The 13,109-nt window shown below is 41.6% G+C and overlaps 1 protein-coding gene across 27 annotated transcripts in view; it reads left to right on the top strand.

Annotated features, from left to right (window-relative positions):
• Nrxn3 (neurexin 3) overlaps positions 1 to 13,109 on the top strand; it is a 1,574,539-nt gene that overhangs the window by 116,296 nt on the left and 1,445,134 nt on the right. For 16 of the 27 annotated variants that reach the window (XR_011373379.1, XR_011373377.1, XM_070028709.1 and 13 more), the window contains exon 4: positions 7,334 to 7,363. The exons of 10 other annotated variants lie outside the window; for them this stretch is intronic. Coding sequence is in view for 14 of the 17 variants with exons in the window: in XM_070028709.1 (XP_069884810.1) it covers positions 7,334 to 7,363 (30 nt within the window). In the remaining 3 variants the exon portion in view is untranslated. Of the gene's footprint in view, positions 1 to 7,333; positions 7,364 to 10,253; positions 10,261 to 13,109 lie in introns of those variants that run through there. One more of the 27 variants, XM_070028642.1, reaches the window with a different exon arrangement.

Here is a 13,109-nt window from a genome sequence, read left to right as displayed (position 1 = left end):
CAAATGCTCTGCCAATTGAGTCACAGGGCCACTCCTGGCTTTTTTCAGATGAGTCTCATGGACTTTTCTGCCTGGTCTAGTTTAGAACAGTGGTTCTCAGATCTCAGTCTCCTGAGTAGCTAGGATTATACGCATGCCCGGCTGAGATCAGTTTCTTATTGAGTGGTTCTATGTCTCTCAAACCCCTTAGCCTTTTCAAAGTTACTGTAGTATTAAATTGAACTTCGAGCCAGTGAAAAAGCATTTACTATTTCTGTCTGCCTTGCAAAGGTATTTCTCTTCCCTTCTTGGGTTTGTGCAGTTGGTTTGACTTAAATGTAAGACTGTTCTTTGATTTTAGTTAACTTCACCACACCAAGAGCTATTGGGATGCAGCTCTTTCATGGGGCACAGGAGCTCTTTCTTCTGTATTTATGTCATTCATGAAGGAGAAAGAGTTTGGTGGTTTCCATGACAGTTGGACTTTGAAAAAAGTTATTATTGCTAATTCTTTTGTATGCGTGTGTGTGTGTGTGTGTGTGTGTGTGTGTGTGTGTGTGTGTGTGTGTGTGTGTGTTGAATTCAGGACCTGAGCTTTTATGTTCCAGGCTAATGTTCTACTATTTGGGCCACAGCTCCATTTCTGGATTTTTGGTGGTTAATTTGAGATATGAATCTCACAGGCTTTTCTCCCTGGGTTGGCTTTGAACCATGATCCTCAAATCTCAGCCTCTTGAGTAGCTATGATACTAGGTGTGAGCCACTGCTGCCTGGCCCAAATGTTTCAGTGGGCTTTATTGGGCCCGTGGGCTGAACATGGACATTTCCCATCCCTGAAAGGAGATAGGCATGACTGCCTTTATCTCTCTGACATAAATGACATTCATTCACATGGAAATCTCACCATTCCTTCCATCAATAACAGGTAGAACAGGCTGGAAAGGTGGTGAGGCTGTTCTTTAACTGTAATTATGTAATTATGCCATATACAAGATAATAATCTTGTATATATCCTAATCAGTAATTATGTTATATACAAGATATTGGTGATTGATGTACTCTATCAGAAGAAACTTTCTGTTTGGCCTAATCACCGTGTTGTCAGAATAAAGTTGCTCTAAAGGCAAACAGTAAGAGGGCTGTTAGAGGTACCCCATATAAAGGGGTACATGATAAAGATTGGGCATGGTGGTACTTTAGAAGGGTAAAACTCAAAGGCAGAGTCTGATAGGATTTAGAGAATTAGCAGTGAGTTATCTTTCCTTTTCTGTCTTGAAAACCATCAGCATTGTCACCAGCCCAACTATTGAACTCCTCCTTAGTACTATGTCAAGTTTGTTGGAGAGCTTGCTCTTCTCCAGTGTTAGCTGATGTTGCTATTAGATGATTAGTTGGATGTTTGTGTAGCTCAGCCACAGTGGTAGTGGGCTCCCTTTGTGCTACTGAGAATTGAATGCACAGTCTTGTGCATGCTAGGCAAACACACTACCACTTGAACCATGCCCCCAGCTCTTTTGTTTTCTATTTTGTTTTTGAGATAGTGTTTTGGCAACTTTGTTTTGGCTGGCTTTAAATTTGTAATCTTCCTGTCCCTGTTTCCTGGATAAGTAGGTTATAAGTATGTGCTATCATGCCCAGCCTGCCATTTGGGGATCATTGATACCTTTCTACGAATATTAGTTTGGGCAATTGCAATGGCTGTATATAAGTTGGAATAAGTCAAACTTCAGCAATTTCATATGGCTCAGTCAAAATGTACCTTGGAATTTTCCTTGGCATTTCTGTCAAGTCATACTACCCTTCTTATTCTACCCTCTTGGGGCTTATAATCTTCCTGCCTCAGCCTCCTGAGGAGCTGTGATTACAGAGTCATGTACCACTATGCCCAGCTGTTGAGATTAAATTTTATGTTTTCCTGTCCCATTCTGTCAGAGTCCTACTCTGGTTCCTAAAAGTACTAGCTTTCTCTGAATTTTAGGTCATCTGCACTTCCAGACTGCGTGCTATAGATGTTCCTAGCCAGATCATTGATAAAAATGTAAGACAGGGCTGGATTCTGCTGTAATGTACTACAGAAAACCAGGTAAAAGAGGAAACTAAAGTCCATAATGGAGAACAGAATTGCCTAGGAAGGACTGGTTGATTAAAAGTTGTGGACCTAGCTGAGGTCTCCTTTAGGTCAATTCTTTTCCCTTTACCGATCTTCTGCCCTCTGGACTCCCTGCCCATGGTGGCTGACTTCTTCAGCCTGCATGCTCCCTTCTTCCTCTACCTCAAGTTCCTGTCTGAGATATTTAGTTTCGAGGTCCTGATGATCTGTCCCACACGATGGTGTCAGCAGTTGAGGAATCCGAGCATTTTAAAGAGAAGAATGGCTCAGGAACCCCATGAAATAACCCAGGAAAGGAAGAAGCTCACGTTTAAATAGAAATACATGTTAAGTGACTTCTCTATTTAAAACACATTTCTGAACATGAGGTTCTTTCCATGATTTTCTCTTCCCAATTCCCATTCACCCTACAGACATGATTGATCTCTTGCAGCCTCTTTTTCAATTGATCCTCTTCTTGCTCCATCTTGACTACTTTTATAGTTCTGGAAAATTAGATGAATACTTCCATCACCTTCTGGCTTTAGGTAATTATTCTTTTTAAAGTCCTTATGGCTTCGTAAGAATTCAACATTGGCACCCATAGCAATTAGTGACATTTAATTTTTCTCCTTTGGAATGAAAAAAAAAAGATGGTATATGTAGATTTTTCACTGAAAAAAAGAAGGTACTCTGAAAGTGAATGAAATAAAAGACTTGGCAGGAATAACTTTGGCTTTTTTTTTCTGAACCTTTCTTAAAGTGCTTTTAGCCAGGGTGAGGGGAAAGAAGGATGGATTGAAAGCTATTGGAACTGGATGGGATATCACAGTTTAAGGTAGGAGACAGCATTAGCTTAAATGATGGAGACTTTCAACTTCAGGCCTAGTTCCTGAACATTGCATCTTTCCCTTGCCTGTTTCAGTAAATGGTTTCTCTTCTCTGTATTAGTCATTCTCATGACAGGCTTCATGATGGCCCAGCTGCTTATAAATGACTTTGCCTTTATAGTCATTTCCATTTTTCTGAGCTGTAAAAGCAACTATCTCCATGGGGATTTTCCCAAAGGAGTGTAACATAGTTTCAAGAGCCATACGTATACTTTGCATATATTTTACATATGATTTACAGTCTGTTCCAAGGCAATTTCAACTTGGCCTGCCTTATGTATTGCCAATCTTTTTCTCTTCTTGTTCCTGTCCATATACCAGGGAACCTGGTTATATAGTTATACAGACATCTACATTGTAGAATGAATGTGGCACTAGAGAGGAAACAGAAAGGATCAAAAGTGTCAGACACCTTTTTGGGAATCCAGAATATTCCATGAGCTCAGCTACTGAAGCAATTGGTCAGGATATAATAACAGAAGACACCTCAATTGCTTTCTTCAAGTTTTGGGATTTTTTTTTGGAGGTAGTCATTTCGTAAGAAAGAATTCTTCATTGATAATTTTTGATTTCTTGTCTACCAAAGGATCATCTAAGCTCATTTCCTGTTTCCTGCTTATCTTTAGGTAAATTGGTATAGAACTGGCTTTGGAGTTGTAGTTGTAGTTCAGAGCCCATGGTAAGACTGTTTTGAAAATAGGTGGTTTCCTTTTTTACCATGAGTCTTTGGTTCCTCCCATGCCTTATCTTTTGGAAGCCCCAGAATAAGAATAAATGCCCAGAGTAACCCCTAAACGTCAACCCATTTATGGTTACAGGTTCTTACAACCTGCTGTTTTGCTTCTTCATGTCCATTTTGCTTTATTATCAGAAATACTAATGTGTTGACAGTAGAATCCAGATCTTCATTCCCAATTTAGTGTATTTCCATTTAAGGTTGCTCTAAGCTGAAGAAGATGAATATTTTACTTGAGTAGTAATGTTTACAACTATGTATGTAGCTCAATAAAACCCGATAAGTACATATTTGAATTTTGAAAACACAGGTGGTGGGTGATTTGCATTTTAAAAGGATATTTCCCTTCACAAAAGGATCCACCACAGGGTTCCATTAAATATCCAATTCCTCTTAGTTCATTTATCACATGATTTAATTTTCTGAAATTTGATTTACATGCTATTCTAAAGGAGTAGCTTCCAAGTTTCTTTGAGTCTGGAATCACTGGAGCAATTTATTTAAAATTCAGATTCTTACCCCAACTCTCCCCCTAGACTTGAATTCATTATGTCTGGGGTGGGGCTCAGCACATTCATTTTAATAAACCTTCCCAGGTGGTTGAGGTAGGTCATCTATCAAATATACATTGGGAAGCACATTAGCTGAAGCCCCACTAGAGTGATTACTCCAAGGCCTGAGTACCCCATATTCCCAAGGATCCTGCTTACCCTTCATTTGGTAAATTAAAAAAATATATTAATTTAGATCAAATAGACTCTTCCCACTTTTTTTTTTTACTTGCTCTCCTACAGTGGCCAAATACCTTTCATCTCAAATGTAACATAGCTGTCCTATCCCTTTTATTAAGTAGTACTGAGGTTTGAACTCAGGCTCTCTTGCTTGCTAGGCAAATGCTCTACTGATGAGCCATACTTCCTGCCCTTTTGTCCACTAGTTACTTTTAAGATAGAGACTTGCTCTTTGCCTGAGTCTGCACCTGGACTGCAATCCTCTTGTTTTATACTTTCCACGGTAGCTAAGATGACACCACTATGCCTGGCCTTTTCTGTTGAAATGAGGTCCTGTAAACTTGTTTTTTCCCAGGCTAGGCCCAGTTCTCTTCATCTCATAGCCGGGATGACAGGTGGGCAATATTATACCCAGCTATAAGTTGAGAAGCTGTCTTGAGAACTATTTGCTTGGCCAGGGGGGTGGGGGTGGGGCAATCTTAGCTGCCCCGAGTAGCTAGGATTTATAGGTATGAACACTGTGATGGGTGGGCATTCATATTTCTTTTTCCTTTTAAACGTTTTTATCTTTAGTTGTACAAAGGAGTTGCCTTTCAAAAAAGCAGTTTATGAATACAATATATCTCCCTTTCAACATTCTCACTTCTTCTTCCCCTACCTACTCCTTATACATATCGCATATACATTGGATTCGTGACTACATTCTCCCTCCCTCTCTCCTTTTTTTCATTGATCGCTCCTCTTCCCTTGACTGCACTCCTTTTGAGTACTCATTTCCTGGTATTTATTTTTTGAACTTTGATTTAGCCTTTCCAAGAAATTACACTTAAGGTCACCCCTGAATCTTTGGTCTTTCAGTTAATACATTTGTGTACACGTGCATACCACTCAAAGTATTTTCTTTTATTGTGAAAATACTGTACAGAGGGGTTACAATTACATGGGCAAGATAATGAGTACATTTTTATCAAGCATTGTAGCCTCCTCCTTTGTTTCCCCTTCCCATCCCTTCCCTTCCTCCCCCCACCCACTCGCCCCCCCACCAAAGTTGTAAAGTTCGTTTTCGACATAACAACTTGTACATCTCATTGTTGCAATGGGTCTACCTGTATCCCTATTTAAACAATTTGTTTTTTCCCTTCCCCCCCACAAATTATACCAACATCAAATACAGTGAAAGCAGGGGTTATACCGTGGGGGAGGGACATACAAAGCAACATAGAAATCATCTTATAAATGTGTTAGAAACAATCACATGAAAGAAAAAAAAACATTTGAATACCTATCTTAGGGTAAATTTCCCTAACATCAACTTATCTGACCTTTTCTGCTTGACTCAGACATATACTAGTTATATTTACATCACTTCATATTTACATCTCTTAAAGCAGGCAATGCTCTTATGAGTGATTGCCTACTAAATTATGATCTTTAGTCCATTCTGTTCCTATTCTCTTTCTACAAACTGTAACTGCCTGCTACATCCTTTCTACTTTGTGCTCTTGACTGGGTTGTTGAAGGCTTTGACTTGGTTCAGAAATATCAACCACTACCTATAATAGCTATTTCTGTGAAGCTTTCTTTTATACAAAATGTAGGCCTTTACTCCTTTCTAGTATTCTTCCTTCCAGAAAAAGACAAACAATAATTTTCTGAACAAAACAAACGATGAGAATATCTTGCTTTGGTGTGATTCCATTCCTTTATGAGTATTAATCCTAGTCCTAGAGCCTTTAAACTATGATTATAGTTCAATGAAATTTGTTTAAAAAATAGACTCCATGACATTTATAGTACATGTATCTATGTATTTAATACATCACTGATCCTTTAAAAGTCAGTTGCTTGACCTATATTTTGCCTCTGATTACTTTTCTAAATCTCTGGTAATCTCTAAAAACATTTAGAGATTTCCATACTTTAGAGGTTTTTTGTTCCCCCCTCCTCCTTTATTAATCCCTTCTATCCTTGATTTTTGCTCTGAGTAAAGGTTCCCTGGTGTGATCTGAATTTTTGTAAAAATGTCTCCAGTAACAATAACAAGCAACTGGTGTAGTTGGTTATTGGTTGGAAATCTTTTATTTTAACTGATATATGAGAATTTATGCTTTCCTGAAGTAAGGAGCCCTTGTTTACCTCGCAGAAAGACATAGCTTGTGTTTCTATTGTTTGTTTATTGTGGGACTTTGTAGGGCCTCTTTAACCTATGCAGGCTGTGGCTGGACTTGGCTGGTGAACCATGGAGGTTCTTTTAGGACAACAGAAGCACTGAACAAGTGAAGAAAAGAGTGAAGTAATCAGTGGTTAGAGGCAAAGAAAAGAGAAATAGTTTTAGGTCATCTGAACAACTTTTATAAGCAGGAACTTAGCTGGTAGATTCAATATCTTTTCATTTCAAAAGGGTTCCACCAATCTTTAGAAAACAAAGCAAATTGATAATCTCTGGATGGTAGGATTGCAATTGATTATTTTCTTTTTATTCTGAATCCTTTTCAGGTTCTGACAGTGAGCATGTATTACTGCAACAATTAATAAGAAAGAAACATTTTATAAAGTGTGTTGAGCCTTCTTTCTAGGAATATAATATTAACAGATTTATCACAAATCTACTAATAGCAGAACAATAATTGAAAAAAAAAACAGTGGCTCAACAAACAAAAGACTGTCTTTTATAATGGAGAGCCAGCCTCTGCATGGCAGCAGGAAGATTGGTCAAGGAGGGGCTGGAGGTTGGAGTTTGTTGCATGCCCCTGAGTGTGTGTGTGTGTGTGTGTGTGTACACTTGCCACGCCTTCTTCCGTTCAAAAATTTTGAGAAGGTTGCATTTCATTTGGGATTTTAACTTTGTCTTCTCTTTTCTTTTTCCTTTCCCTTCCTCTTCCCTTTTTCCTCTCTCCTTCTTCTTCAGGCCTCTCCCACCTCATGATGAGCGAACAAGGTAGGTGCCCTGTGCTGTATTCCTGTAGCTGCCTGAGCTGCTTGCTTTCTTGCCTTTGGCTGGTCACTCAGAGCCTTCTCCCTGGGCAAGCTATTTGCTGCCTGTCCCTCCTGCTATAGACCAAGCTGGCAGCAAGGTTGCCTGCTGTGGTGTGGTGGGGGGGGGGCACGTTTTCTGATGCATCTTGTTCTCCAACCCCCATCTTCCCCTGGCTTCTCCATTCTCCGTCACCATTTGTCATCTGGGGCTAGCCCTGCTGGGCTGCCTCCAAGAGGGAAGCATGAAACAAGGCATGACACATCGATAATGGGGGTGAATGAAGCTAATTTCAGAGCGACCAGGCGGTTAACTTCCTCCTGTTCCTCCTCAAGCCCTAGGCTGGGTCCCGGCGTTGGGGGTGAGGAGCGGGGCTTCTCCCTGAATTTCACTCTGGGGAAAGGTTTGCTTTATGTCTTCCCCTCCATTCCATTGCCCATCTTAATGGTATTCTGCCATCTCTGGTCAAAGGAAGCCCTTGGGGATTTGACTGTTTTCAGTTTCATATAAAAGCAAAAATCACGGACAGGACATGCTAATGTCTTCATGGCAGGATTCTAACTTATTATACACCCTGAAGAAAACTGCATATAAAGATCTGTAAATTCAGCATCTGCAACCTAAAATATTCAAATATGCAGGGAAGGAACTGTGTAGGAAATTCAGCTCAGCTAAGCATGGGGTGGGCTGTGAATGAAGCCTTTTCTCCTACATAAAAAAATTTCCACATTATCAGCCGAGATCAGAATTTGAGAGCTGAACCTACTCAGAACTGTCTTTTCCTTTGCTGTTCAATTGCTACTATTGTTTCTCCCAGGCCTTGGGATGATTACAATACTCATCTACCTGTCTTGTCCTGTCACCAGAAGACTCTTCTTTAAGTTTTCTTGTTATTCCTTTTGAAAATACATATGGGACTTAGTGCTTTTTGGGGTGAGGACTAAAGAAGAAATGGGCATTGGTGGCTCATGCCTGTAATCCTAGCTATTCGAGAGGCTGAGACCTGCCCGGGCAGGAAAGTTTGTGAGACTCTTGTCTCCAATAAACTACTCCAAAAAGCCAGACGTGGCAGTGTGGCTCAAGTGGTAGAGGAAAGAGCGTACTTGACAATTGTCCTGTTTTCTTGGTCTTTGGGGTAGGGTACGACAGATATGTCAGGCCAGCTTCCCTCTTTTATTCCCTTATATTGAGCCATCAGACGGTTTTGACTGAAAGGGAAGTATGACCAGATTAAGGAACCATCGAGGGCTAAGGAGAAGATTGTTGATAGTGAGCAGATAGCGATGGAGGTGGCAGTTGATGGCACCTTAAATTGATGAGAAAGCCTACTTTTCTAATATAAGTGTTTTCCCTAGCATGACCCCATATTCATGATGTAGGGTCCAGAAATATCTGTGAAGAGAAGGTTTGGTAGACAGCAGATAGATCTGAAGGCAGAAGGTCAGAGTTCTCCAGTGTTGGGTGAGGGTCTAAAAGATGCTGCTCTGAACCCTGTTTGTTCTTGGAGATGAGGGAAGTGAGTCCCAGCAGCAAGCACTCTGCGGATATGAATAGATGTGCTTGATGTGGATCTGACACCCTTGCTGGTTGAGAGTCAGGTACTTCTCTAGGAAGAGAAAGGAACTGAGTTCTATGAATTGCTAGAACTTGCTGGCCCACCTTTGGTGATGAATTACAACAGAAAAATGCAGCCCCTCAAAGTCCTGGTAGGAAATCCTCCTATCCTCTCAAGTCTTATACTCCCAGCTTTCCTTCAGGGGTTGTCTAGTGTTTACAGAGTGCTCAGGGCACTGAAGATAAAACATTGCTCCTGCAGATGGGACAGGATTGCCATGGCTTGTTCAAAATACACTGCTGTAGCAGGAAGGCTAAAACCCCAACATGGGTGTAAAAAGCCTGCAGAGAATCTGTATTGTATGCTTTGCACATTTATGGGGCATTCAGACACAACCATGCTCCAGAGGACTAAGTCAAGTACTTTAGAAAAGTACAGAGAAAGGAAAGGAGAGGGATAATGATATCTCCCTCTTTAGAAGCGTTTTGAGAAACTGGATAGATTTCTGGGTGATGGAGCCACTAAAATTTTAAGCTGATACTTGTGGCTTAGTGCATTTGAAGAGCACCCTTTGACTGAATTCTTTTCCCAATCATTCTTTTCCATCTCCCCCCATCCTTCATCATTCTTTCCTTCTGATGACCAAACCACCTTAAAAACCAGTTCTCTTTCTACTAATCTTCTCTGACTTCTCTTTATTTCTGCACACGAGAGAAACGGGCTTCCTTCCGATTCTCACAGACTCTCCAGTTTGTTTTTGAACCTGCAAAACATGTGTGGAAATATTTTATGTATGTCTTGTTTGTGTTCACTAATTCACGTGTGTTCCCCTCTTGGCTCTCATGGCTAACATTGATGCTGGGAAAATACAAGAGAACTCAGCCTCTCTGAAACTTTCCCTAACCATTTTCTTAAAATCACAATAATGTCAGTAATCATAATAAAGCTTGGTTAAATGTGTGCAATTTCACACCCATGTGGCCGTGCATTGCCTCTGCATGTTGAGTCTGTCATGTTTCTCCGGATGGGACTGGGGAAGACCCAATGGCCAAGGCTTAAACAGGAAGCTGACAGAAGCAGCCTGGTTGGCCCTCGTGTTTACTGCTTAAGCCTCCCAGTATGGGTTTGCTTTGTGCTACTGCCTTGGCCCTCTGTCATGAGATGTGTTATGTGTTAAGGTCTCTGTGTGTCTACAGTGTGCTGATGTTCCCTCTCCTTTCTCTTGCTCTCTCACCGCCTCCATGGTGGACACGTTTCCCTCTCTTTAACTGGACCTTCCACTTCCTTTCTGTAGGTAGAAGTAAAGGTAGAGATCGCTTTATTTTTTTCTTTATTGTTATAACTGTCAATCTGCTTTCTGAATCACTCACATTTATAAGGGGGGAATTGTTGATTCTAATACAGTCGGGTTAGAATTTTAATGCTTGAAGCAACAACTAAAAGGAAAAAGAGACTGACCAAAAAAAGTGATTAGTATGATTTCTCTTCAACACGCTTTGTGCCCAGTGCTTTGAGGATGGTTGTGTGTTGGTTTGCCTTTCTCTAAGTCCAGGATGAGCCTCATACAGGGTGCTTATACATTTCTGCTTCTGGAACAGGAATGGGGATGCTGGGGCAGTGGGGATACAGTTTGGAGTAGATCTATTTTATTGCTGGGATTCTGGGATCCCCTTCCAGTTAGGCAGGTTGATGGAACAGGGGGGATGTGAACTTACGTACCATTGTGGCTCCCCCTTGGGGATAAGTAGATTTGGAGGTAGCATTGGTGAGGGAAAGATGGCTGATGAGAAAGGGGAGAGGATTGATGAACTGCATGGAATCTCACTTAATGCAGATATTGTTATTTTTTCCCCTTTGTGTTACATTTACTATATGTATATATGGTTGGAATTTTTGGGGGGCTGGGGTTAATAGGATGAGAATGGAGGGAGGGAGTGTGAAAGAACACAAGAATGAAAATGCATTATCCTGGAGGGAGCAAGAGGAGAAAGCGGTAATGTGGGATTGTAATGTTCAAAGTCAGCTTTCTGCCAGGTAGGCAGGGAGAAGGAGAGGCGCTGGGCGGGTAGGCTTGCTTCAGTGCTCTGACATGCCTGACAGTGCTTCACACCTTCAAGTAACACAGCTCACTCACCCATTCCTAATCAAAGCTGTCAGAGACTCCAGGCCTGAGAACCTGGCTGGCCAGCTCAAATTGGATTAGCTGTGCTGGAGTAAAGGGAGAGGTTAATTGATAACTTGTAAATATGAATCTACCTCTCCTTCTTTCTCCTCCTCCCTAGGCCTTGTCTGGGTAAACTGTGCAATGCTGCTTCCTTCAAAAATTGGCAAAAGCAGGGAGTGTGAATTCTGACATGAGAAAGAGGAGGAAAGAAGGCACCAGGTGCATTATTAGAAGAACTCATTTGAGCAGCAGCCTGTGAACTGACCGTCTTTGGCCATTTGAGATTCATGTGTAGTTTTATTTTTCCTGGATGTTTAAATGATTATGTATGGTTGGATTGGAAGTAGTTCGGCTCTTTCACCTTTGCTTGTTCCTTTTATGCTATGCCTTGGTGGGATCTGGCATGGGGGAACCCTTCCTCCATTGCTGGGTTGGTACCTTTCGAAAGGAGGCAGGTGGCAAAGACAGAAGAAAAGAAGAATGATTATTGGGGTACCTTTCTCTTGACCCCCAGCCTTACTAATGCTTTCAATGGAAGGTTGCTATACACCTCCCCATAGGTAAAGCCACCTAACTGCTGAGCATTTTAAGCATGGGCCCCTGGCATGTGGCTCTCTACAACATGTCAGAGCTCATCTCTCCCCTTTGTTTCCCTCTCCCCACTCTTTCCTTAATCACTGGTTGCATCCCTTACAATAGATGTTTTTGGATTCTACACATTATCTTTCTTTCTTTGGGTCTTCGCTCCCCCGCACCCCCCCCCCTGGCCTGGGGCATGCTATTGTGTGCCTGCATTATGCCAGGTACTTTGTGTGCCCTGCAGTTCACGCCCACAACTCAGTGAGGTAGGTGGCGGCATTATCATTGTTTGATGGACAAGGCTGACAAGACATTCAGGGTTAAATAACTCGAGTCAGGTGTCTTCTATGTGAGATCTGACCTTCTGCTTACTACTCTTTATTTCTGCTCTGAAATTCAAGGATGATTTCTAGGCTCAGGCCTCCCAGCTATGTCTCAGGCACTGATCTGTCTTATGTTCCAGACTGTCACCCTGCATTTGCTGTAACACAGGTCCATAAAAATGTCACCTACTGTCACCTCAGCCTGCCCAGAGTCAACCTTCATGTCATTTGTCCCCAAATGAGTTTCCTTCTTGGATGCCCTGGTTTTAAAGAATGGATTCCCATCCTCCTTATCACCTACTTTTGACACCCCAGGATTGCTCACCCTTTTCTTTCACTCTGAACTTCCTTTCTCTAAAGCAGTTGGTTGAGAAATCTTGCTGTCATTCTCTGTTGGAATGTGGGTTACATTTGTACTGGAAACAGACTGGTCCAGATCATGGCTAGCCCTTATTACCTCACTGTCCCCCTGAATTGAGAACTGTGAAACTTTCTGCACACTGTGAGGCATGCTGGATTAGACACCTCACTTTCAAAGCCACCCTCAGTATGGCTCCATTTCCCTTTCACCTTCTCTCCTGTTCAATTTAGACGCATCAAAGGCTGCTCAGGCCAAAACATACCAAATAACCTTGCCAGACTTCCCTTGTCTCCTTACTGCTCAGCCTGTGTCTCTCTTATCAACCAGTTTCTTTTTCCTTTGACTCCATTCATCACATTCCTTACTTGATGCTGTCCTTGAGAACTCTTGATCCACATGCTGTTCTAACAACGTGTATTCAAGTTACTTGGGTGTTGAGACCCCTCTTTGTCTTAGATTGTAGGTATGTTGGAGGCAAACACTGTCATTTGTTAATGTCCACATGTGACCAGCCCAGTGTGCTGAGGTACAAGAGACTCAAAATCTCTAATCCTTCTTATCCCGCTGTCAGTCATCTGCCTAAAAGTGAAAATAAAGCAAAATTAAAATCAAATCGGATCACGTAGCTCATCTGCTCAGAAGCTTTCAGTGGATTCTCATTGTATAATCGTCAAGGTGCCTTCCCTGTGCTACCATCCCACAACCTGGGGCTCACTTTTCATCTCTGC

Source organism: Dipodomys merriami, unplaced genomic scaffold, assembly GCF_024711535.1.
Source record: "Dipodomys merriami isolate MVZ:Mamm:240054 unplaced genomic scaffold, mDipMer1.0.p SCAF_1, whole genome shotgun sequence".
NCBI classification, from domain to species: domain Eukaryota; kingdom Metazoa; phylum Chordata; class Mammalia; order Rodentia; family Heteromyidae; genus Dipodomys; species Dipodomys merriami.
The sequence above is the reverse complement of the archived record's forward strand: the minus strand, read 5'-3'. Positions and strand labels throughout refer to the sequence as shown.